General features: G+C 38.6%; 1 protein-coding gene and 1 pseudogene across 3 annotated transcripts; both read right to left on the reverse strand.

Annotated features, from left to right (window-relative positions):
• Positions 1-7,720: 7,720 nt before the first annotated feature.
• LOC100401882 (F-box only protein 21 pseudogene) lies at positions 7,721-11,703 on the reverse strand (annotated as a pseudogene). 2 transcript variants are annotated; one of them, XR_013522888.1, is made up of 2 exons: positions 11,586-11,703; positions 7,721-11,508 (listed from the first exon to the last, which is right to left on the reverse strand). The product of XR_013522888.1 is annotated as an F-box only protein 21 pseudogene, transcript variant X2 (transcript). The 2 variants fall into 2 exon arrangements; XR_013522887.1 differs by having other exon boundaries at positions 7,721-11,703.
• An 8,830-nt stretch (positions 11,704-20,533) lies between these two features.
• Positions 20,534-21,799, reverse strand: LOC100394170 (olfactory receptor 52E8). Its single transcript, XM_009007580.6, has one exon. It carries the CDS (start codon positions 21,717-21,719, stop codon positions 20,778-20,780), a length of 942 nt encoding a protein of 313 aa, XP_009005828.3. The 5' UTR covers positions 21,720-21,799; the 3' UTR covers positions 20,534-20,777.
• Positions 21,800-27,083: the final 5,284 nt, after the last annotated feature.

Raw genomic sequence — 27,083 nt, forward strand, 5'->3', positions numbered from 1 at the left:
TGTTACCCAGGCTGGAGTGCAATGGCACAATCTCGGCTCACCACAACCTCTGCCTCCTGGGTTCAGGCAATTCTCCTGCCTCAGCCTCCCGAGTAGCTGGGATTACAGGCACGCACCACTATGCCCAGCTAATTTTGGTGTGCTTTTAGTAGAGATGGGGTTTCACCATGTTGACCAGGATGGTCTCGATCTCTTGACCTTGTGATCCACCCGCCTCGGCCTCCCAAAGTGCTGGGATTACAGGCATGAGCCACCGCGCCCGGCCCCCTAGCTCTTTTCATAACAAGTTGTTTGGCATGAGGTCCAGTACGAGGACCGTTCATGACTGGGCTCCAGAAACACAAAAAGGTCAACTTGTGTTTTGCAATTGTCTGTAGTTTTTCAATAAATAACCTATAGGAATCGATTGAAAAAGAGATTTCTTTGATACAGTGCTGGATGAACTCCTCAAGGGGCTCACACAACCTGTTCTAGACTTGGTGACCATCGTTTGTGCCCACGTTCAATTGAGTTTAAATTTAATATTTAACTTTTCCTCCACAGGGTGTTATATACAGAGGAATAGAAAAGCAAAAGAAAATTTGCTACCCTAAATTACATTCAATTTTAATAAAACCCAAAACATATGTCCCATGTTTAGGAGCCATGCATCGAGTGGAAGACTGGTGGGCTTTAAGGAGACTGAAGATAAGGGCAGGAAGAAAAGTGAGAAAGACAGACTTGGGAGCTGAAAGAAATGAATACTTTTTATATAGATCCAAAAAGTCTGATCAAACTCTTATCTTCAATAATGTAAAAAATAAGAAATACTCAAAATGCACTGGTGGATTGGCTGAAGAGATATCTGGGCAGAATTTTTTTTTTTGGGGGGGAGAGGAAGGCAGGAAGGAAGGGAATAAGGACGGTAAGGAGGAAGGAAGGGATGAAGGAAGGAAGGAAGGGAGGAAGCGGGGAGGGAGGGAGGGAAGGGAAGAAAGGAAATCAAGCAATGAAAGAGACATTGCCGACCTGGATCTAGAGGTTTACAAGTTGATTTCTTTTTTTTTGGGAGAAGGAAAAAAAAAAAGAATAAGTAAAGGAGAGGAAGAGAAAGAGGGAGAGTAAATGGAAATATTGCTTTATTTTGAAAAAAATTGGGTATTAATAATGGCCAATCAATGTTTCATTTAAACTTATGGGTAGGTGTGATGTGGTATAGACAAGAATGTATATTTTGTGTATTTGAAGTGGAGAGCTCTATAAATATTTATTAAGTTTACTTGTTCTGGATCTGAGTTCGAGTCCTTGATATCCTTATTAATTTTCTGTCTCATTGAATCTAAGTCTCCTATCTGGGTGTTAGGATCGTTAGCTCTTGTTGTTGCATTGATCCTTTTACCACTATATCTTTGTTGCTTTAAAATCTATTTTATCCGATACAAGAATTGCAACTCCTGCTTTTTATTTATTTATTATTTATTTTTGCTCTCCATTTGGTTGGTAAATCTTTCTCCATCCCTTTGTTTTGAGTCTTTGTGTATCCTTGCATGTGAAACAGGTCTGGATGTAACATGCCGTTGGGTTTTAAATTTAGGGTTACTGCCATTTGATGTTGACTGGCTGTTTTATCCATTTGTTGGTGTAAATTCTTCTTTATGTTGGTGCTCTTTACTTTTTGGTGTATTTTTAGAAAGGCTAATACTGGTTGTTTCTTTCTGTGTGTAATGCTTCTTTCAGAAGCTCTTGTAAAGCAGGCCTGGTGGTAATAAAATCTCTGAGTTCTTGCTTGTTCATAAAAGATTTTATTTTTCCTTCAGTTGTGAAGCTTAGTTTGGCTGGATATTAAATTCTGTGCTGAAGGTTCTGTTCTTTGAGGATGTTGAATGTTGGCCCCCACTCTCTTCTGGCCTGTAGAGTTTCTGCCGAGAGATCTGCTGTAAGTCTGATAGGCTTGCCTTTGTGGGTAATCTGACCTTTCTCTCCGGCTGCCCTTAGTATCTTCTCCTACGTTTCAACCCTGGTGAATCTAACGATTATGTGCCTTGGGGTTGCTCTTCTTGAGGAATATCTTTGTGGTGTTCTCTGTATTACCTGGGGTTGAATGTTGACCTGCTTTGCTAGTTTAGGAAAATTTTCCTGCATAATATCCTGAAGGGTATTTTCCAGCTTGGATTCATTCTCTCCGTTGCATTCAGGTACACCTATCAAACGTAAATTTGGTCTTTTCACATAGTCCCACATTTCTTGGAGACTTTGCTCATTCCTTTTTATCCTTTTTTCTCTAATCTTTTCTTCACGTTTTATTTCATTAAGTTGGACTTTGACCTCTGATATCCCTTCTTCTGCTTGAACAATTAGAGTGTTTAAACCTGTGCATACTTCTCGGAGTTCCTGTATTGTATTCTTCAGTTCCATTAATTCACTCATACTCCTCTCTAAGTTGTCTATTCTCAATAGGATTTCATCAAACCTTTTTTTCAAAGTTCCTAGTTTCTTTTCGTTGGGCTACAACATGTTCTTTTAACTCACCGAAGTTTGTTATTATCCATTCCTTGAAGAGTGATTCTGTCATCAGGAGGCGCTCATTCTCCATCAAACCTTGTTCCATTGTTGATGTGGAACTGTGATCATCTTTAGAGGGAGAGGTGTTCTGACTTTGAGTATTCTCAGCTTTTTTACGCTGGTTTCTTCCCATCATTGTAAATTTATCCTCCTGTCATCTTTGAAATTACCAACTTTCAGATTAGGTCTCTTGAGTGGACGTCCAGGTTGTTAGTTCCCAGGGCCAGAGCAGCGGTGTTAAAACTGATGGTGCTTTTCTGCCCAGGATTCTCCTGTCGGGCTTCCTTCTTGTTTCCGTAGTAGGCGACTCTGCCTTCCCGGGGCTCCAAACCTCGGTCAGAAGGGGAACCCGTCCCGTTTACTCTGCGCCGAGCGCTGCCGCATCGAGGTGCCAGCGGAACCGCTGCGCCGACCATGAGAGTCGTGCTGGCGACTCGTGTGTTTCCACCACTGGGGGATCTTCTGCTTCGTGAGCGACCAGACTTTGTCTGAAAGTGTGGCGTCCTCTAGTTCTCCGCGCCTTCCCTGAGAGCTGCAATACTGGGATGTTAGCGATCGGCCATCTTGGATCGTTCCATCTGGGCAGAATTTTGAAAGCTGCAAGTGATTTCTTTTAGCTTTGTATGACAAAATATGGATAGAGATAAATCAGTCAAAAATAGAATTATTTTATTTTCACCCAAAATCTATAAATATAAATATATATTAATGTGACAGGACGTCCTGGTTTCAAAACCCAAGGCTTTTCATTCTCAGCCTCTCCTGACAGCAAAAAATAAAAAAATAAAAAAAATAAGAGATGGCTCTAAGACAAAGATTAAATTAAGAGTGTGACTACAGAACGTCTGTTAAGATTTTGGAAAAACTTAGTTTACAATTTATCAATTTATTCTCTTGTTTGGGTTTTGGATTTCTGGGTAAGAAACCATTGCCAAATCCAAGGTAATGAAGGCTTATTCTTACATTTTCTTCTAAGATGCTTTAGTTATGTTTCTTATAATTGAGTCTTTGATTAATCTTGAGTTCATTTTTAGAAATGTTCAATTTTTCTTTCTGCATGTGAATATCCAGTTGTTCCAGGACCACTTTTTAAAGACTAATCTTTCCTGCATTGAATTATCATTACCATAGACATTTGACCATAGATAAATGAATTTATTTCTAGACTCTCAACTCTATTCCATTGATCTATATTTCAATCTGCATGTCAGCATCATGCTGTATTACTACTGTAGTCTTATACAAAGTTTTGAAATTAGGAAGTATGAGCCCTTCAACTTTGTTTTTCAACATTGGTTTGGCTATTTGGGACCCTTTGCAGTTCAATATAAAATTCAGGATCTTATTTTACATTTGTGCAAAAAAAGTTGGTGGGATTTTGGTATGGATTGTGTAGAATCCTTAAACTGGCAATTTTACAGTATTAATTCTTCAATACATGAACACAGATGTGTTTCCATTTATTTAGTTCTTTTATTTCCTCAGCAATATTTTGCGTTTCCTTTGTGCAAATCTGGACTTTTCTTAGTTAAATGCATTCCTGGGAATGTTATTCTTTTGCAAAGACACTTACTTTCTTAGTTTAATCTTAGGTTATTTATTGATAGTTTATAGAAATATAATTTATTTTTGTATTTGTCATGTTTCATACACCTTTGCTGAATTTGTTTATTAATTCATAGCTTTTTTGAGAAAGCAGCCTCCAAAAGATATTTCCTTGAGACTGAACAAGAGGATTTCTAGAATTCAGGAATGGTGGCTGAAGACAAGCCCAGGTCAACGGAATCCAACATGGCCAGGAAGTAGTACAGGGCTAATGGAGACTCTGCTCTGTCTGGATTGCAAACCAGAGAGCAGTATTTCCCAAGATTACAATGAGATACACACACAAAAAAGGGAATCCAATCCAAATGTACACATCTTCTAGCACTAAGATGCCCAGCAGTAGAAATGAAGAAGGAAGATACTAGATGTCATTAGGGATAGACAATCTTTCTTCCACATAAAGCTGTTGTGCATACCAGAAATAACTTTAATAGACTTCCCATTAGTGATATTTGTACCACTTCTCACGTTATCTTGTTTTCTGGCAAAATATAAAATAACATTTTTATCGATTTTGGTTCCTTTCAGAAAAATGCTAAAATTTTATCCTCTTGTTTTGCTAGTCTCATTTAACCATTAAACAGGCCAGGAATAAAATTAGCCTCACTGTGCCACCACCTTTCCTACTATTACATGAAGAAGAGAGGAGAAACATACTGCCCCAGCAGAAATTCACAATTGGGAGTCTAGCCAGAAACAGATGAGAAAATAAAGTTCCAGGGTTTTTGTATCTGGTAGTTTTACACCCACTCTTTTTTGTAATGTACATGGTGATTTATTTTGTATTTATAATCTCAACCATGCCCTTATTAGGAATTTTATAGACATTAAAAATAGTATATGTGTATGTTTGGGTGTATGTGTAAACATTTTTATAGGCATTGGTGAATAATAGAGGGTCTGAGTCTGATAAGAAACAATTTACTTGTTTAATCATATGTATCAAAAATATATAAAATTTCTCAATTTGCAATGTTCTTTAAATAAATTATAACAGTACCATATTGACTTGATTACTATAGCTTTGTAATATAGTTTGAAAGCACAAACTGTGATACCTCCAATTTTGAAATTCTTTCTCAAAATTGCATTAGCTATTTGGCATCTTTTGTGGTACCATTTTTATTTTAGGATTTTTTTCTATTTTTAAAAAAATGGCATTGGAATTTTTATAGGGATTACATTTTTATTTCAAATTTATCTTAGCTTCCAGGGGTACATGTGCAGATACATGAGTATATTAAGAACCCATATGCATGAGTACTTTGCATGACACTGGTGTTTGGGGTATGAATGGTTTCATAACCCAGGTAGTGATCATGGAAACCAAAATGTAGTTTTTTAACCCTCCCTCCTGTAGTATTTTCTAGTGTCTATTATTCCTATCTTTTTGATCTATAGATTGCTTTGGGTAAGGTAGACATACTAGCATAAAAAACAGAAACATAAACCAGTGGAGATATATAGAGAAACCCATTCCCACAAGCTCATTCATATGTTCACAGTCTTTCACAAGGGCACCAAGAATACACAGTAGGGAAAAATAGTCTCCTTAATAAATGGTATCGAGAAAAGTGAATTCTTTTGCACATGCAGAAGAATGAATCTGAACCCCTATCTTACCACTTACTAAAATTAACTCAAATGGATTAAAGACTTAAATGTAAGATCTGAAACCGTATAACTCTTAGAAGAAAATATAGGAAATGGGCTCTGTGACATTAGTCTTGACGATGATTTTTTTTGGATATGACACCTAATGAACAAGCAAGTGGAACTATGTCACTCTAAAATGCTTCCGCATAGCAAAGAAAACAACAAAATTAAGAGTCAACCTACCAGATGGAAAATCTTGTGTTTTGTAAATGTTTACAAAGTATTTATGTGATAAGGGATTGATGTAAAAAATATACAAGGAACTAACATTGAGTTATCTCAATACTTTCATTATTATTATTATTTGTGTGTGTGCACGCGCGCACGCGCACGCGCGCATGTCTGTCTTTCCATCTGTCTTCTTCAATAAATTGTCTCCACCAGGAGAGGCATTGCATCTGTTTTGTACATCACTATATTTCTAGCTCATATTGACTGATTGACTGCTACCCATTTCCCAGCACTTCACTAAATATACCTAGATGACATACATTACCCAAAATGCATCATACCTTCATGCCTCTAAGCCTTTGTAAATGTTGCTTTCTCTGCCTGAAATGTTTTTTTCTCTGTCCTTCTGAGTAATCCTCATTCATCCTCAAGACTCACATTGTTTCACCAATTTCTCAAGATCTTCTCTGATGTTATAGGTTTTGATGGCACCCCTCTATTCAGTTTCCATAGGCATCTTTGGATTCCCTATGACTTCATTCTGCATTGAAATTTCCTTTTACAAATCTGTTGATCTTAGTAAGTAGTGTTCTCTTAAGCATAGACTGATAAGTGTTTCTGAATATCTACGGTCTAGCATCATGTCTAGTTTTCTGATCCTAGCAAATTATTTGTACATTAATAAACATTTGTTGAATAATAATATTATTAAATATTATTAAAGAAATGCAAATCCAAACCATGATGAGATACCATCTCACACCTGTTAGGATAGCTGTTATCAAAAAGATAAAAAGCAACAAGTGTTGGTGAGGGTTTGAAGAAAAGAAAATCCTTCTATACTGTTGACAGAAGGTACATTGGTACAGCCATTGTAGAAAACAACATGAAATTGCCTCAAAAAATAAAAATAAGATTACTACATAGCTCAGCAGTCAGACTACTGGGTATATATTCAAAGGAAATAAAGTCAGCATATTAAAAAGATGTTTGTATCCCTGTGTTCATACAGCATTATTCATAAGTCAAGATATAAAGACTTTCTATCAACAGATGAATAAAGATGGATAAATAAAATTTGGTGTATATATACCATGGAAAATCAGTCATTAAAATAAAAGAGATCTTGCCATTTGCAACAATATGGATGAAACTTGAGGACATTAAGCTAAATGAAATAAGCCAGATGCAGAAAGATGAATAGTATAGGAGATCAATTATATATGAAATTTTTAAAAGTCAGACTTTAGAAGCAGAGAATAGAACAGTGATAACAAGGGGCTGTAATGCACAGGAATGGAGAAATATTGGTCAAAGGGAAAAAACTAAGTTATAAGAAGAACAAGTTCTGTGGATCAATGTACAGAATGGATATTGATGGCTATGGGTTAATTAATTTGATTTTGGTCATCATTACACAGTGTATATACATATCAAATTATCATATTACACACTTTTAAAATAAATATGTTTATAGGAATATTAATATTTAAAATATAAAATAAATAAAATAAGCAAGACAGCAAATAGTTTCAATGTGACATCTTTGTTATATTGGTTTTTTTTGTTTTTTGTTTTTTGTTTTTTTTTTTCTGGATAAGCTCCATTTAGTAATCATTGTACAAAAAAACTTGGCATTCATTTGAGGAGAAAAGAAGTTGCTATATCCAAATAGTTAACATTTTAACATTGTGAAAGTTCTACTTTTATAACAGGGCTTTTTAAAATGGAGAAAAGTTTTGGAAAATTTTTAAAAAGAAACTTAGGATTTATTAGAGTACAGGATCCAAAACACATTTTTAGAAAAATATAAAGTGCCCAAATACCAACTTACACAGGTGATACAGGCTTCCTGGAGCCCCATTAAGCAGTCAAGAAGAAACACATTTAGAAACAGTCTAGATACATATTTACAGTTGGGTCAGTAAAGGTAAACCATCTTTCTTGGCTTTGATGTTTCTAAGAAAAAAGGAAATCAATCAAACCAGAAAACCAACAACTGTAACTCTCAGCATGCTCACAGTTTCTTATTAATGCATCTCATTAATATTAATTCCATATTATCTAATTTTCCCCTTTAAATGAGAGTAGTGTACAATCCTCCCAACCTCAGTGGGCCAGGCGCTGTGAGTGGTCACATTTCCAAATGCAGGTTCAAATCCTTTGACTCTGGATTTGAACTCATAAGGAATGTGGACAGTGGATAACAGCTAACTCAGGCTGGAGGAGCTGGGGCCAAATCCCCATCTCTTTCTAGTAACTGCTTAAAGCCTTCCCTTGCTATTAAGTGGTCTCAGGTGGCTTTCCTCGGTCACCTCAGGGCTTCCAAAGGGTAAACAGGCAGCAGTCATTCAACATGGGTGAGAATACTGCATGCAGATGGACAGGCGCACAGACAGGCCCCTAACACCCCGTTCACTAGAGCAACTGCATTATTTTAAAAGTCGAGAGCAAAGTAACTAGGTCCTAACTCCAGAAGTTATCGTCTATCAATTAATGACAAGATTAGCTCACGTGAGAACTGGCAGGCCGGGAGGAGGAGGAGCTCCAGAGCTGCATGAAGGCATGCAGGTACTCCGGGCTCAGTTACTGAGAACTTTGGGAAGGAGCCAGGACTGTCTGAACACAGTCAGGCTTTCCCAGAAGACATCACAACAGGCTTCGTCCTGCTGCTGTCAGGACCCTGGCAGCCTGGAAAAGCAGATTACAACATGCACATCTCCTTTCCCACGAGTCCAACGCTCTTCAAATGAAAGACATTCTCTTTCTAACCTGCTGCATTTAAACAGGCCTTGAAATGACTCTAAGGAATAACGGGTGTGAAACCACTTTTTTTTCCCTTCAGAAACTTTTTTTTAAGGTTCACGATTTTTTTTTCCTGATCACAAAAGCGAAGCCTCATTTTTTGATCTTTGGAGACCAGGGAGGATGACTTCTAAGAGCAAACATTTAACATCAGATTTCTATGTCTTACTACAAAAAGAATCCATCACTGATTTAAGACCTACTCCTGATATTGAAGTAGATTTTTTAAGTTAAAAAATAAAAGTAGTCATTTAAAAGGGAGGAATTGTAGATGAGTAAGGAAAAATCCATTCACAAAATTCACTATTATGCATTTCCTCAAATAATTTTATGTAATAAAAAACTAATGATTTATAGAGATGTGCATAAACTCAAGAGAAACATGGAAGGGAAAAGTGTTATATTCCCATTTAAATTTTAAAAAAAAGATAAACACTTCAAATCTGTGTTTCATGTATTAGAAAAAAATAAATTCAAATGATTCTAATTACCATTAGATTGTTAATGTCTCTGTCTCTACGATGTTGCCAAGAGAGCAAACTACTTTACCTCTGAATATGCAACTAAATTCAGGGTAAAAAGACACACAGTCCTCACTGGGGACTGCACATGTTCCACAGAGAAATCAGAAGGAAATTATTGCAAATGCATAACCCCATCTGTCCAGCCAAGGAAATGTTATAAGACAAATGCAGACAGACGGGCGAATGGAGTGAATACAAAGAATGGTTACAGGCGCGTCCACTGTGAGACCTCATGAAGACAGAATGTCACAAACTGTCACCACAGGACAAGCATACAAGCCATGCCACTGACACAGTGCCTTTCAGATTAATTCACTAGTGTAGGCGGAGAGCAACATTGTCTTTGCAGCTGGGGGAGAGCACACAGTATTTAAACTTCGTAGGAGGCAACCAGCACTACTGGTGGAGTGGCTTTCCTGGTGCAGCGGGTCCCGAGGGCTCCGTGGAGACATCTTCTTCCGGAGTCCCGTTCTCTTGGAAGATAGCAGCAGCAGCAAAGGTGCAATGTCCTCTCTAGACTTTACTCATCTATGTTCTCTTTCTTTGCACTGTAAATATTCTGCACCATTTCATAGACAAACTCCAGATCTTCTGGATACCAGATCTCCAGCTCTGCGTTTGGGATGTAGTGGGTGCCAGTAAACTCTGAGAAATAGCGTCCCACGTCAGGGTGTGAGATTTCTTGAGGCTCCACGTTATATTCCAAATTTTCTTGGGCTGCGTATCGACAGGAGCCGTCCTCCACCAGCACGTTATAGAAAGGCTGGTGGTGGCCGTGCGGCAGGCTGTGGACGTTCATGTTTCGGATCCACTCATGTCCCATCATGCAGGTAGGGTCCCAGCTGTAGATCACACAGTTATAGCCATACCTCTTATGCTTCATAATGAGCCCGATGGAGTAGCAGACATCCCTGTGCTTCTCATCAGAGCGCAGCTTGACCTCCACGCCCACCTCCTCCTTTTTGCGCTCAATGTGCTCTAGAGTGTGCTGCACCAGTTAGCCCACCACCCCGTGCTGCCCCGGGTCTAGGGTCTGGATGTGCCGGAGGATGTCAAGCACCTTCTCTGGCCAGATTCCCAGGTGGAAGTAAAGCCTGGCTTGGAGGAGGAGAAGCTGCACCTGGTCCAGGTACATTGCCAAATAGAGATCCAGTGAGTCTCGCAGGAGCTGGTAGGACTGGTCAATGCCTTCCCGCTTCCCCAGGCTTAACAGGTTTCCCACCATTCTCTGTAACACCTTCTTGACATTGACCACCCCATACAGTGCTGTAGTCACATGCTGGCCGATCAAGTATTCGCATTCTTTCACTGTCAGCTGCTTGCCTTTCCCAAAAGCATCTATGTAGATGTAGTCAAAGATGTCCAGGATTGCCCCTTCTGTGCCTTGGCACCACCTTAGTAAGAAGTGACTTGGGAAGTTGACAGACTCCAGTGGGACTCCCAATTGCCGAGCAATTGTCAAATAGAGCAGAGACATGCTGATTGGGATTCCTGTTCTGCGGATCAAAACCTGATGCATATATAAGTTTAGGGCATTATAGTAATCCACTCGATTCCCCTTGAACTTCAGTTGGTCGTAAAGGACATAGTTCATGGCATCTAGCACCTGGCTCTGGAGTTCTATTTCCATTATCATGGATGATTCACCTGCCTTGAAGCCCAAGCTGTGGTGGCGGCAGTTTATGCCCCGGAGGGTTTTGCAAACAAGCTCCACGATGCTGTCAATTTGGGCCTGGATGTCTTTGAGGCTGATGTCAGAGAGGGGATTGCAGTACTGGTCAATATATACAGCACCTTCAAGATATGGCTCATAGTCATCTGGCTGCTGAAGAAAGGCCTTCAGATTATTTAAAATTTTCTGTTGCCGCAGGTAGTAAAGAATCTTCTTTGCGTAGTACTTCCAGGTCAAAGCTTTTCTTCCTTCCATATTTAGGATACACACCAGTTCATCCTCAAAAAAAATCTCTGGTCCCTCAAGGTTCTCAATGTCACTGAAGCCATTACAAGGAACGTGCTCTGAAAAGAACCTCTTTGAGAACGAGGCTACAATCTTCCGAGCTTCTAACCCAGCTTTTTGCCGAACTTTATACTCTTCCAACCAATTGACGTAGTCGGTGGGGCTGTAGTGTTTCATAAGGGAAGGCCACCTCACCCGGAACTGCTCCTTCCACACCTTCCCGCTGCTCTGGCACAGCTCGCGCAGCCGCTGGCAGGTGCTGGAGACACGGCCAATGTCTGCGGCCGTCAGCGAGCCGCTGCACAGGATGTACTCCAGCACCTCACCCGGCAGGTTGACGAGGCAGCTGAGGCCCACCGCCTCCGGCGCGGCCTCCTCCGCCAGAGCCCGCACCACCTCCATCGCGCTGTAGACCGCTGCCGCCGCCATCTTGTCCGCGTACCTGGGCGTTATATTGTTATTTCGACATGCCACCTGCAAAATCTATTGCCTGATTCTCTATCTTAACTGTATTGGCAGACAGAGCAGCAAAAAATAGCACATATTCAAGGCCTTCTTTTTAAAACCGTCTTCCTCCAACAACTTCTTTGTGAGTCATCCATGAATGAAACTGCTCATAACCACACACCTTTCAAATCTTCAGAGGAAAACTTATTTTTTGGTGCTACTTTGGGACCAACTTATTATTTCTTCTTTCCCAATGTAAGTGTTTAGACTGTAATCTTTCCATGTTTTTGTTGCTCAAAAATCAATACATAAATTATGTACATATATAATAAATGCATACATCATACCTGGACACCATTAACTTTGTATTTCCTTCACTATAGTTTCTTTTTTTAGTTGTGTTTTATTTATAATTAACATCAAATCAGTCTGCGTGTTTATGAGGTACAATGTAATATTTCAGTGTATGCATACATTGTATAGTGATCAAATCAGGGCAATTCACAGATCCATCACTTTAAAAATGTATCATTTCTTTGTGGTTAAAACATTCAAAAACCTCTCTTTTAGTTATCTTGTAACATACATTATACTATTATTAATTATAATTACCCTATTATGTAATAGAACACCAGAACTTATTTTTCCTATCTAACTGTAACTTTGTACTCACTACAAAACATTTTTTTTTTTAATTTTTTATTGGATTATAGGTTTTGGGGTACATGAGCAGAGCATGCAAGACAGTTGCGTAGGTACACACATGGCAGTGTGCTTTGCTTTTCTTCTCCCCTTCACCCACATTTGGCATTTCTCCCCAGGCTATCCCTCCCAACCTCCCCCTCCCACTGGCCCTCCCCTTTTCCCCCCAATAGACCCCAGTGTTTAGTACTCCCCTTTCTGTGTCCATGTGTTTTCATTTTTCATCACCCACCTATGAGTGAGAATATGCGGTGTTTCATTTTCTGTTCTTGTGTCAGTTTGCTGAGGATGATGTTTTCCAGATTCATCCATGTCCCTACAAACGACACGAACTCATCATTTCTGATTGCTGCATAATATTCCATGGTGTATATGTGCCACATTTTTCCAATCCAGTCTATTATCAATGGGCATTTGGGTTGATTCCAGGTCTTTGCTATTGTAAACAGTGCTGCAATGAACATTCGTGTACATGTGTCCTTATAGTAGAACGATTTATAGTCTTTTGGATATATACCCAGTAATGGGATTGCTGGGTCAAATGGAATTTCTATTTCTAAGGCCTTGAGGAATCGCCACACTGTCTTCCACAATGGTTGAACTAATTTACACTCCCACCAACAGTGTAAAAGTGTTCCTTTTCCTCCACATCCTCTCCAGCATCTGTTGTCTCCAGATTTTTTAATGATCGCCATTCTAACTGGCGTGAGATGGTATCTCAATGTGGTTTTGATTTGCATCTCTCTGATGACCAGTGACGATGAGCATTTTTTCATATGATTGTTGGCCTAATATATGTCTTCTTTCGTAAAGTATCTGTTCATATCCTTTGCCCACTTTTGAATGGGCTTGTTTGTTTTTTCCTGTAAATCTGCTTGAGTTGTTTGTAAATTCTGGATATCAGCCCTTTGTCAGATGGGTAGACTGCGAAAATTTTTTCCCATTCTGTTGGTTGCCGATCCACTCTAGTGACTGTTTCTTTTGCCGTGCAGAAGCTGTGGAGTTTCATTAGGTCCCATTTGTCTATTTTGGCTTTTGTTGCCAATGCTCTTGGTGTTTTGTTCATGAAGTCCTTGCCTACTCCTATGTCCTGGATAGTTTTGCCTAGATTTCCTTCTAGGGTTTTTATGGTGCCAGGTCTTATGTTTAAGTCTTTAATCCATCTGGAGTTAATTTTAGTGTAAGGTGTCAGGAAGGGGTCCAGCTTCTGCTTTCTGCACATGGCTAGCCAGTTTTCCCAACACCATTTGTTAAACATGGAATCCTTGCCCCATTGCTTGTTTTTGTCAGGTTTATCAAAGACTGTATAGTTGTATGTATGTTGTGTTGCCTCCAGTGCCTCTGTTTTGTTCCATTGGTCTATATCTCTGTTTTGGTACCAGTACCATGCTGTTTTGATTACTGTAGCCTTGTAGTATAGTTTGAAATCCGGTAGTGTGATGCCCCCCGCTGTGTTCTTTTTGCTTAGAATTGACTTGGCTATGCGGGCTCTCTTTTGGTTCCATATGAAGTTCATGGTGGTTTTTTCCAGTTCTGTGAAGAAAGTCAATGGTAGCTTGATGGGGATAGCGTTGATTCTGTAAATTACTTTGGGCAGTATAGCCATTTTCACGATATTAATTCTTCCTAACCATGAACATGGAATGTTTCTCCATCTGTTTGTGTCCTCTCTGATTTCGTTGAGCAGTGGTTTGTAGTTCTCCTTGAAGAGGTCCCTTACGTTCCTTGTGAGTTGTATTCCAAGGTATTTTATTCTTTTTGTAGCAATTGCGAATGGCAGTTCGCTCTTGATTTGGCTTTCTTTAAGTCTGTTATTGGTGTAGACGAATGCTTGTGATTTTTGCACATTGATTTTATATCCTGAGACTTTGCTGAAGTTGTTTATCAGTTTCAGGAGTTTTTGGGCTGAGGCGATGGGGTCTTCTAGGTATACTATCATGTCGTCTGCAAATAGAGACAATTTGGCTTCCACCTTTCCTATTTGAATACCCTTTATTTCTTTTTCTTGCCGGATTGCTCTGGCTAGAACTTCCAGTACTATATTGAATAGGAGTGGTGAGAGAGGGCATCCTTGTCTAGTACCAGATTTCAAAGGGAATCCTTCCAGTTTTTGCCCATTCAGTATGATATTGGCTGTTGGTTTGTCATAAATAGCTTTTATTACTTTGAGATACGTTCCATCGATACCAAGTTTATTGAGGGTTTTTAGCATAAAGGGCTGTTGAATTTTGTCAAATGCCTTCTCTGCGTCAATTGAGATAATCATGTGGTTTTTGTTTTTGGTTCTGTTTATGTGGTGAATTACATTTATAGACTTGCGTATGTTGAACCAGCCTTGCATCCCCGGGATGAATCCTACTTGATCATGATGAATACGTTTTTTGATTTGCTGTTGCAATCGGCTTGCCAATATTTTATTGAAGATTTTTGCATCTATGTTCATCATGGATATTGGCCTGAAGTTTTCTTTTCTTGTTGGGTCTCTGCCGGGTTTTGGTATCAGGATGATGTTGGTCTCATAAAATGATTTGGGAAGGATTCCCTCTTTTTGGATTGTTTGAAATAGTTTTAGAAGGAATGGTACCAGCTCCTCCTTGTGTGTCTGGTAGAATTTGGCTGTGAACCCGTCTGGACCTGGGCTTTTTTTGTGAGGTAGGCTCTTAATTGCTGCCTCGATTTCAGACCTTGTTATTGGTCTATTCATAGTTTCAGCTTCCTCCTGTTTTAGGCTTGGGAGGACACAGGAGTCCAGGAATTTATCCATTTCTTCCAGGTTTACTAGTTTATGTGCATAGAGTTGTTTGTAATATTCTCTGATGATGGTTTGAATTTCTGTGGAATCTGTGGTGATTTCCCCTTTATCATTTTTTATTGCATCTATTTGGTTGTTCTCTCTTTTATTTTTAATCAATCTGGCTAGTGGTCTGTCTATTTTGTTGATCTTTTCAAAAAACCAGCTCTTGGATTTATTGATTTTTTGAAGGGTTTTTTGTGTCTCAATCTCCCTTCAGCTCAGCTCTGATCTTAGTAATTTCTTGTCTTCTGCTGGGTTTTGAGTTTTTTTGATCTTGCTCCTCTAGCTCTTTCAATTTTGACGATAGGGTGTCAATTTTGGATCTCTCCATTCTCCTCATATGGGCACTTATTGCTATATACTTTCCTCTAGAAACTGCTTTAAATGTGTCCCAGAGGTTCTGGCACGTTGTGTCTTCGTTCTCATTGGTTTCGAAGAACTTCTTTATTTCTGCCTTCATTTCGTTGTTTACCCAGTCAACATTCAAGAGCCAGTTGTTCAGTTTCCATGAAGCTGTGCGGTTCTGGGTCAGTTTCTGAATTCTGAGTTCTAACTTGATTGCATTATGGTCTGAGAGGCTGTTTGTTATGATTTCAGTTGTTTTGCATTTGTTGAGCAGTGCTTTACTTCCAATTATGTGGTCAATTTTAGAGTAGGTGTGATGTGGTGCTGAGAAGAATGTGTATTCTGTGGATTTGGGGTGGAGAGTTCTGTAAATGTCCACCAGGTTTGCTTGCTCCAGGTCTGAGTTCAAGCCCTGGGTATCCTTGTTGATTTTCTGTCTGGTTGATCTGTCTAGTATTGACAGTGGAGTGTTAAAGTCTCCCACTATTATTGTGTGGGAGTCTAAGTCCTTCTGTAAGTCATTAAGAACTTGCCTTATGTATCTGGGTGCTCCTGTGTTGGGTCCATATATGTTTAGGATCGTTAGCTCTTCTTGTTGTATCGATCCTTTTACCATTATGTAATGGCCTTCTTTGTCTCTTTTGATGTTTGTTGCTTTAAAGTCTATTTTATCAGAGATGCTGTGTTGAGGGGTTTGGGCTTTATTTTTGGATGTCTGATCAGGTGTCCTGCCCAGCTCAAAGGCAGACTAGCCACTGTTTGGCTGCCGAGGCTCCGCCCTGCTGTTGTGTGATTCGCGCTGTTCCTGCCGGCTCTGCTGTGGTCTCCGCCACGCCCTGCGGCGGAGTCTCTTTGTTGTAGTGTGTTGCCTCAGCAACGGCAGGCTGCGTCAGCAGTGGGCGTGTATCTCAGTTGGGGCGGGTTGCCTCGGCAACGGCTGGCTGCCTCAGCAGTGGGCGTGTATATCAGTTGGGGCAGGTTGCCTCCATCCTGGTGGACGCCCCTCCCCCACAGAGCGTCTCGGACCGTCTGCCCGGGATAGTTTGAAATCGCGGTTTTGTTCGTCCCACTGGGTATCCCAAACGATCTGTCCCTGCAATCCCCTGGGCTGGGCTACTGTGCAAGTCTCGTTCAGTCTCAAGTCCAGCCCTCTCAAGTCTCAGGTTGCCGGTTCAACAAGGCACCCGGACAAGCGCGCCCTGTGGGGATTGCTGGGTAGGGCCGGCCGCCGCCGCCCCGGCTGCCGGCTTCGCCAGGCAGACCTACTGCCTGGCGTCCCGTGTCTTTTTATACTTGGGAGTTTCCCCGTTCTGTGGGCAACAAAAATCAGTCTGGAAATGCAGCACTGACTCACCGTTTGCGAATTCAATGCGGGCTCCAATCCTGGGTTGTTCTCACAGCGCCATCTTGAGTCCCCTCCCCATCTTTTTTTTTTTTTTTTTTTTGAGACGGAGTTTTGCTCTTGTTACCCAGGCTGGAGTGCAATGGTGCGATCTCGGCTCACCACAACCTCCGCCTCCTGGGTTCAGGCAATTCTCCTGCCTCCTGAGTAGCTGGGATTACAGGCATGCACTACCATGCCCAGCTAATTTTTTGCATTTTTAGTAGAGACAGGGTTTCACCATGTTGACCAGGATGGTCTCGATCTCTTGACCTCGTCATCCACCTGCCTCGGCCTCCAAACATTTTATGTTTGGTCAGAGGCCCCCTCCTCCCTGACCCTCCCAGCCTCTGGTAACTACTGTTTTTCTCTCCGCTTCTATATGATCAAAGTTAAATTCTAATTTGATGACTGCCTGCTTTTTTATGTGTGTGAAAGAAATTATGGTAACTACTGAGTAGGATTTTGGTAAGAACAATAAGATTGTATGTGTGTAAAGTATAATTATCACTGTCTATATGGTGCATATATAGGGGATAATATTGTTATATTAGGGCAAGTTGTAAATATTGTTTTAAGAATCCTGGCAGCCACTTAAACTGTTCATATTCTCTTTAAAATAGTGATTTTATTCTGTATTCTGTTCGATTCTTTAACATCTTAGAATAAGAAAAAATGATTATAATTTGGAGGCAACCTAATTGACTAAATTATTACTTTCTATTAAATATGGAATTTGAATAAATTACTTAACCTTCCAGACATCAGTATATTCATCAAAATAGTGGGAAAAGTAATATAAACTTCATAAAATTGTCTTGAGAATCCAGAAACTGAAATGAACATACTAGCAAAAGTAGATTTAATACAAATTTCAGTATTCTCATTATTACCCTTAAAGATAAAGGGTTCAATTTACAAATAAATAATGTTATTTGTAACATGTTTTGTTTTGTTTTTTTTTAAGAGATGGAGTTTCGCTCTTGTTACCTAGGCTGGAGTGCAATGGCGCGATCTCGGCTCACTGCAACCCCTGCCTCCTGGGTTCAGGCAATTCTCCTGCCTCAGCCTCCCGAGTAGCTGGGATTACAGGCACGCGCCACCATGCCCAGCTAATTTTTTTTTTTTTTTTTTTTTTGTATCTTTAGTAGAGACAGGGTTTCACCATTTTGACCACGATGGTCTCGATCTCATGACTTCGCTGTCCACCCACCTCGGCCTCCCAAAGTGCTGTGATTACAGGCTTGAGCCACCGTGCCTGGCTGTAACATGTTTTTTATTGATTGCAATATTTCACTCTGTGTACTTACTTTCTATTAGGTTAGACAAAAGATAACTATATTTTTAACAATGGAAGAAACCTGAATTCTAAGACAAAAAGATCTTTTTCTTCTTTTCTTCCTTTTTTTTGTCACTGTAACCTCAACTTCCTGGGCTCAAGCAATCCTCCTACCTCAGCCTCCTGAGTAGCTGGGACAACAGGCATGTGCTACCATGCCCAGCTAATTTTGTATTTTTTTGTAGAGATGAGGTTTTGTCCTTTGCCTAGGCTCAAACTTCTAAACTCAAATAATCTGCCCACTTCAGCCTCCCAATGTGCTGGGATTACAGGAATGAGCCACCATACCTGGTGGCAAAACATTTTAATAGACATTACTCAAAAGAAGACATACAGATTGCCAGCAAATAAATGAAAAGATGCTTATATCATCACTGATCATGACAGAAATGCAAATCAAAACTACAATGAGATAGTATCTCCGTGTTACATATGCAAATTTCTGCAACTGGCTTGAGTTTCTCCTCAGAAAATGGGATTTTCTTTTATATCGCATGGTCAGGCTGCAAATTTTCTGAACTTTTATGCTCTGCTTTCCTTGTAAAATGGAATACCTTTAACAGCACCCAAGTCACATCTTGAATACTTTGCTGCTTAGAAATTTATTCTGCCAGATACCCTAAATCATCTCTCTCAAGTTCAGAGTTTTACAAATCTCTAGGGCAAGGGTGAAATGCCGCCAGATTCTTTGCTAAAACATAACAAGTTCCAGTTCCCAACAAGTTTGTTCCAGTTCCCAAAACGTTCCTCATCTCCATCTGAGACCATCTCAACCTGGATTTCATCGTCCATACCATTATCAGCATTTTGGTCAAAGCCACTCAACAAATCTCTAGAAAGTTTACTACCATGAAAGCAGTATGGGGAAACTGCCCCCATGACTTAGTTATCTCCCACTGGGTCCCTTCCACAGCATGAAGGAATTATGAAAGCAAATATTCAAGATGCGATTTGAGTGGGGACACAATCAAATCACGTTAGATGCCATCTAGTTTCTTGTTCCACCACATGAGCCTTGGCATGGGCTCTTTCAGTTTGATTGGCATCTTTATTCTTTTTTCTTCCAAGATAACCACTTTGCCACCTGGGATTCTTAATAAATACACCACATCTGATGTTAACACATTTCCCTGTTGAGGAGACTTAAAAACAAAGAGACATAAAATAAACATAAATTAAACTGCTCAACTCTTCATTCTTGTAAGAAGCCTTTGTAGCTTTACTGCTTCCAAGACAGAATGTGCTCAACTACTGCAAGGTGTCTGTGGAAAGAAGGCAAAAACTATTTCTGCACAGTATATTCTGTTCCAGTCTGGTTGTCCAGTGAATGACCTACTGGCTGCTTTTGGTAGGAGATGACTGAGTCACAGCTGAATTTATGTATCTTTGCTTTATAGACTCAACATGTGACTTGTGTGGTCTACTGCCTAATTCTGCATCTTAACCATATAAATGGCGAACAGGGAGCAGCAATAAAGAACATATATTCAAGGCCTTCTTCCTAAAGCCATTTTCCTCCAAATTTTTTGTTATTCCTCGATGAAGGAAATGGATAATTATCACACAACTTGCAAATCCTCAGAGGAAAAAGCATTTATTAGCACTACTTTAGGACCAACTTATTATATCTTATTTCCCAATGTAAGTGCTTGAAGACAAACAACTATATTTTTGAATCTTTCTACTGCTTGCAAACCTACACATGAAACATGGTAGAAGTATTGACATCTATATCTGCACACATCTGTACATTCATATTATGTATTGTATAAATGTTATTTAAATAGTAAAAAATGAATAAAATATCTATGAATGTATATGTTATGTCTATATCCATTTTATACTTTAGTCTTTAAGTTCATTACTATGATTGCATCATTATGTGGCATGAGGAAGATTGCAGTAACGACTGAGATAGGATTATGGTGAGCACAATGTGAGTGTGTGAGAGTAAAGTATTCTTATCAATGTCTCTCTCTATATATATACTGCATTTAGAGTAGGGTAATATTACTATATGGGAAAATTTAATTATTTTAAGAATTCGGCCTAGCCATTTAATCTGTGGCTGAAAATAGCAACTGTATTCTATTCAATTCTTAAACATCCTGGAATAAGAAATAATGATCATAATTTGGAGGCAATGTAATTGGCTTAAATTACTACTTTATATGAAACATGGAATATAAACACACTTAAATTTTCCAAATATCAAGATATTCATTACAAAAGTGAAAAAAAAATATATACTTTATAAGGACTGTCTTGAGGATCCAGAAATGAACATTTTTAAAACCTGAAAAAGTAGGGTTTATAAAAATTCTAATATGTAAATAACTGCCCTTAAAAGCAAAAGCTTCAATTCACAGATAAATAAAGTTATTGGTTGTGATATTCCACTCTACCTTCCTTTTTTTTTCTTTACTGTATCAGAAATAAGATAACTTTGCTTTTTAAAAATGGGGGAATCAAGAATGAATGCTAACAGAGACCCTCCAAACTTCAGTTGCTTAGTGATCTGTCTTGAAGAAAATCCTCAGCACTTTCTCCCTAATCTGTTTGGTCCTGACTCCATAGATTACAGGATTCAGGGCTGGTGGAACAACCACATATAGATTAGCCAAGAAAATGTGGATATACTGTGGGATGTTATGGCCAAAACGATGTGTCAAGAATGAAAAAAATGCTGGTGTGAAAAAGGCTAAGATAACACCAATGTGAGAGCCACAGGTGTTGAGAGCTTTGCGTCGAGCTTCCCAGGAGGGAAGGCAGAAGACTGCACAGAGGATCCTGACATAGGAGAGAATAATAAGGAGCACATCCAATAACAAGAGAGAAATGCTGCCAAGGCCAAACATAATGTTAACTTTGATGCTGGCACAGGCCAGACGGGCAATGCCCATGTGCTCACAATAAGTATGAGGGATGATATGGTGCCCACAGAAGGGCAACCTCAGAAGGAGAAACACCAGTGGAATGACCATGTACAGTCTCCTCAGGACAGCAATGCCTGCAATGAGGCTGATGATTTTGCTGGTGAGGATCATGGTGTATCGAAGGGGTTTGCAAATGGCAATGTAGCGGTCAAAGGCCATGGCCACCAACACAATGCTCTCCATGACAGTGAAGAAATGGATGAAGAACATCTGAGAAAGGCAGCCTCCAAAAGATATTTCCTTGAGGCTGAACCAGAAGATACCCAGTATTTTGGGGATGGTGGCTGTGGATAAGCCCAGGTCAATGGAATCTAACATGGCCAGGAAGTAGTACATAGGCTCATGGAGACTCTGCTCAGTCTGGATCACAAACAAGACTGCAGCGTTTCCAAGGAGTGCAACAAGATACACGAAGAAAAAAGGGACTCCAATCCAGATGTGCACATCTTCTAGCCCTGGGATGCCCAGCAGTAGGAATGAAGAAGGATGGAACTGGGTGTCATTAGCTATAGGCATTGTTTCTGTCACATAATGCTGTTGTGCATATCAGTGACAATTACTGACTTTCCATTAGTGATTCTTGCTCCAGTTCTCACTTTATCCTGATTCCTGGTAAAATAAAAAATAACAATGTACTGTTTTTTGGTTTCTCTCTGAAAAAGAGTAAAATACCCCTTATTCTGCTGAGCTCATATGAGCATGAAGCACAACCAATAGTAAAATCAGCTTAACTGGATTGCCACTTTTCCTACCAGAATTTATTACACATAAGGAACAAAGTGTGGAGAAATCTCTATCTGCCTGAGAAATTTATAATAGGGAGTCTAGGCAGAAACTGATTTAAAAAATAAGCTTTCAGAATATGTGAGTCTGATAGTTTTACACCCATTTCTCTTAACTTTCAGAGATTTTTGTTATTTGTAATCTATCTTAGTCCCTTACTAAAGGTTGTATTTGTGCACTGAATGTGTGTGTGGGTCTATGCATTTGTAAATTAATTTTAGAGTACTAGTGGGTCTACTTTTAAAGCAGAGAGAAAAAGGTCTATTTTTTATTTATCACTTAAGACTTCTCAATTTTAAATGTTAAGTTAATAAATTGAAAACAAGACAGCAAAAAATTTTAATGTGATGTTTCAGAAAATAACTCCCTGATCATGACAACTTCTTTGCAAAAAGAAAAATGTATCCAATCTTTTTGGAAATTGGGTAAAGAAAATTAAAGGCAGATAATTAATGGAAAGTATCTTGCATTTAATTAAAAATGGAATGAAAGATTAATTTACATAATTGCACCATATATAGAACCACTAAAAAACACAGGCATTAAAGAAACAGAGAGAGGGTTTTTTTTCTGCTACACAATTAAACATTATCTCAGATTTACATGGACAGGGAGAATGACTTTATTCTACAACATATTTCCTATCAATGCTGTTCTCCATCTGGTGTGTTCGTGTCTTTATGAAACCTCGCTTTTCACAGCACAGAAAGAAAAGAATTTATATGATTTTGTTTTGTAACACTCTTCCTGTCTGTGGAAAAATTCTGCACTCATTTATAATAAATTAATTTTTTCAAAAATCAATCTGAGAAATGTTTATTATTGAGCAAATTCTTTCCTAAATCTAGCTCTACAGATAATGTGGAAGTGACTGGCCATGAATTGCACAAATGCACAGAACATTTTGATTCATATTTGAGAATATATGGAGGCTCAAAGAAGTCAGTGCTGATTGGTCTCCATGAGGAGAAAATAAGATCAATTCACTCTACTTTAAACCTGTAACAAGGGAAGTGTCTAAACAAAACCTACCCATTTGAAGCAAATGATGGTTAGCAGAAATCAGTGAAAATCTGGGAAATTCTTTCAAGAAAGCGAATATATATATGGTTATTGAGGCTGTTGAGAATAGGTTTAAAGTTTTCAGATCTGTAATAAAAAAAAGTCAAAGATAGATGGACACAGAGAGGGGAGCATCACACACTGGGGTCCATTGGGGGAGGCTAGGAGAAGGATAGTGGGAGGGAGGGTGGGGAGGGGAGAAACGTCAGGTATAGGTGATGAGGGGATGGTGGCAGCAAACCACCTTGCCATGAATGTACCTATGCAACCATCTTCCATATCTGCACATGTACCCCAGAATCTAAAGTACAAAAAAAAGGATCCAATCCTTTCTTTCCCCATTAGTGAATAATACATGAGGGATGTGTAAGAGTACACTTCACAATTTAATCCATCAAATATGTAAGAGGTCCTATATTTGCCAGACAGCATTCATTTCAGTAATATCTGTCAAACACTCAAAAAGACCACAATGCAGCAACCCACCTCCCTTAGAATAGCGGATCCATATCTCATTTTGGAATGTGGAAGCAATTTCCATCAATTGCTCATGGTCTCTGTTGAAACTGAATGGAAAGATGTTTTCTGTCATCAGATAGCATGGGATATAGAGAAGTTTAATTTTGTTTTAGAAAAATAAGGCAAAATTTCTTGGAAAAAAAAACCACAGTGTAAACAGAGTGCAATTCCAAAGAAGAAATTTGAAAGCTGCATTGCAAGTGCTATGATAGAAACACACATCAAATGTTGTGGGTATAGAGATAGGGCAATGAAAATCCCAGGGAAGAAGTTGGGCTTTGGCTATGACTTAAAGGGAAATCCCTTTATATATGTTATATATACTATTGTGTAGTATATAATTATATATTGTATATTTTATTCTCTCTATATAATAACATATATATTAGGCTCTATAAAGAAAAAAACAAGGACAAAGTGAGGAAAAGAAATAAATTGTCCAGCCAGGACAAAAGCCTGGAACCTTGGTCTTCTGCATTATTTTTTACAGCGATACAGTAAAATGTCCACTGAAGTCTGTGTACGTTCTAAGGGATATCTGGTATCTTAGTCACTCTTGGTACAACAGAAACTCATCAAGAAAAAATAAGGCTATATATCATAAAAATCAATTTATCACACATATTTTGTGGAGTTTTCCAAGTGAGTTTTATAACTGGGAATTTTATTTGAGAAAAGATCTCTTCCAAGTCTACAAACATTTCTCAAAACATCCAGTCTCTTAGTCAACGACTGTATGCTGACCTATTATTCCAAGATGCATTTGTATAATCTCCAATGTGTGTTGGGTTCAGAAATAAAACTAGGCTCCAGCACCTTTGTTTGACCTTCTAAGACTAAGGTTTACATAGAGTTATATCTGGCAGACATTTTCTCTAACCTTATATTTTTTTACAGCACCTTAATCCAATAACCTTTACAAAGTCTTCATACACACCTCGTTTTATGTCCCATGTCAGATGAGGGTAAGCAGAAGAGAAAATGTGCATGTTTTAATTTTATATCTGCTTAATCCCTCAGTCTCATGCCCATCACTCCAGCATCAAACCTCATTTCCTTTATCAGCTTCTTTATCACCTTAAATATGGATTCTATTTTTAAAAGACTCTATTCCTCAGGTCCATGTTTAGAATTCATTTCTTTAAAAATGTAATTATTAAATATGTATTTACTGATTACCTTTACTATACTTAATGCTATTCTATAAAAAACAGAAAAAAGTCTTGCCCTCTTGCTATCACATTTGAGCTCCTGTACATAAGATTCAGAAAAAAAGAGCTATAGGATATATCGCTACATCACCTTCCTCATCAGCTTTGCAGTCTTGTTGGTTTCATGTGTGAAATTTTGCATGGTCAAAGTATATGTGAATGTAGAAAAGCATGTGTAGTCTTGGGAGATCATGAGTATGATTGTGCTTTCTCTCTTCATACACTATTTGTCCTCTATCTCTCCTTATAAGATTGACATAAGCCTTTCGCCATCTCTCCTATTGTATTTTGCAGCTGAGTCTTGATATGACTTACCTTGATCTCTAAATCTCTAACAAGCATCATTTTGAACACCTTTTGGCACCTGCATGAGTGCACAATTTAGCATGCTGAAGACAAGGTATTTATGTTTTCACTCAAACTCTAATTCCATTGGGATAGGAACTGCTGTATCTATGACACGTTGGCACAGCTTAACTAAAAGGCACTTCAAATTTGTTTTGCAATTCCTTTCTCCCTACATAGACTGGAGAACAAAAATTCTTCATTGGTTCTTAATTTTACCAAATAATTCATTTTTACCATCAATAATTTGTATGATTTTTTCTTTTTAAATTAAATTTCAAACTCCCTGGTGAATGCCTGATTTATTGGCTCAGATCCAATCCTGAACTCTTCATTACTTTATAAATCAATCCTCTCTCTCTCTCTCTCTCTCTCATCTCATTCTGTCTCTCTTTCTCTTTCTGTCACCAGCTTTCTTTCTGTCTTCTCTCTGTACTTGCCTCTCACTTCCACTCACATATTTTAAAGCATTAACCTATAATCTCTTTCTGTAATCCACATAGAAAACACAAGTGTACAGTGGGAACTACCTACTGATAAATGTACTTCATGGAATAAAACTTTACTAATACATTCTTCCCTTTTTCTTTTTTATTCACAGTATTTGATAAAAACTTCTCAAGAAGGTCTATTGCCCTGGAATTACTCTTCAAACACATCTCTTTCCACTCACTCCTTTTTCCCCTTCACTCAAGGCATGTACTTTGTGCCATTTCTCAATTCTAAGCCCACTTTTATCTCAGGGATTTTGCCTTTTCTACTCATAAGGCCTGGAACATTGTTCTCTGACACCTTTCAGAGTTTTGTTCCCTCACTTCATATATCCCTCCTCAAACATCTAGGCCTCAAACAAGACTTTTCTGGCCATTGGATTTAAAAGGTCATGCTTCCAACTCTGTTTTCTTAGCTTGCTTTACCTTGGTTCCTAACATTTATACCTACTTAAATTATATTGTATTTATTGGTTTTCTCTTATTTTGTAAGGATATTCGTCCCATGAAGGCAGAGACTATAACCCTTTTTCATGGTTATATGCCAACTCATTAGGGCAGTGTCTGTAACGTAGTAGTTGCATAATTAATATTTCTTTTCTGAATAAATTATAAAACAAATACAAAAGGAGAAGCCTAAGCTCACTGGAACACACTCTTACTGGGTGCTGTCTCCTCAAGGCCTTAATGAGCCTCCTATGACATAGTACAACATAGACACACACTTCGATGTCACTTTTCTCATTCTGTTTCATGACTTCTCTTGCAGATCACCATATCAATCCTCACCCCTTCAGAACATGGTGTCCTTAACAGATTTCAGTGAAAGACAAGTCTTTGTGTATTCACGTAACTCACTGGTGACAGTACAAGTACACATTCCATGATCACATAGTGTTGGTTTCTAAGACTTGCCTAAAAATGAAAGTGGCATGTAAAAGAAAGAGGAGCTTGTAAAGGCATACATTTGGAAATATGAAATGCTGAAAATAAGTCATCCAATGTTGACTTCAATCAAAATGAAATGGGAAATAAAATATGAAGATGAAAGAAATAGTAAAAAGAAATACATGAAATAATGTAGGAGAAAAGAAACATAAAATCAAAAGTCTCAAAAAGGTATAGCATTGATTTTCAAAACAATGAAAATTTCAAATTGCTTAGCAATACCAATTTTGAAAAAAATAAAGTGATTTTAAAATACTAATTATAACTTCAATGGTATCATCAATAATTTTATTTAAACAAATTTGAAACCTGACATCAATTTTTAAATTTCTAGGAAAATAATTTTATCAAAATATAAGAAGCATAACATCTGCACAGTGCCTATGCTTTCAAGATGCCAGAGAAAATACAATACTTGAAAAGATTTTAAAATATATTCTCCAAGGATAAAAAATAAAATAGATAGTAATTATCACTACTTCTATTTGTAGTTGTATTGCTGGTCTTAGTCCTTTTAAAAA

Source organism: Callithrix jacchus, chromosome 10 (genome assembly GCF_049354715.1).
Source record: "Callithrix jacchus isolate 240 chromosome 10, calJac240_pri, whole genome shotgun sequence".
NCBI classification, from domain to species: domain Eukaryota; kingdom Metazoa; phylum Chordata; class Mammalia; order Primates; family Cebidae; genus Callithrix; species Callithrix jacchus.

Coding starts and splice junctions, on each gene's coding strand:
- LOC100394170 (XM_009007580.6), bottom strand. CDS start 21,719: ATGCCTATAGCTAATGACACCCAGTTCCATCCTTCTTCATTCCTACTG.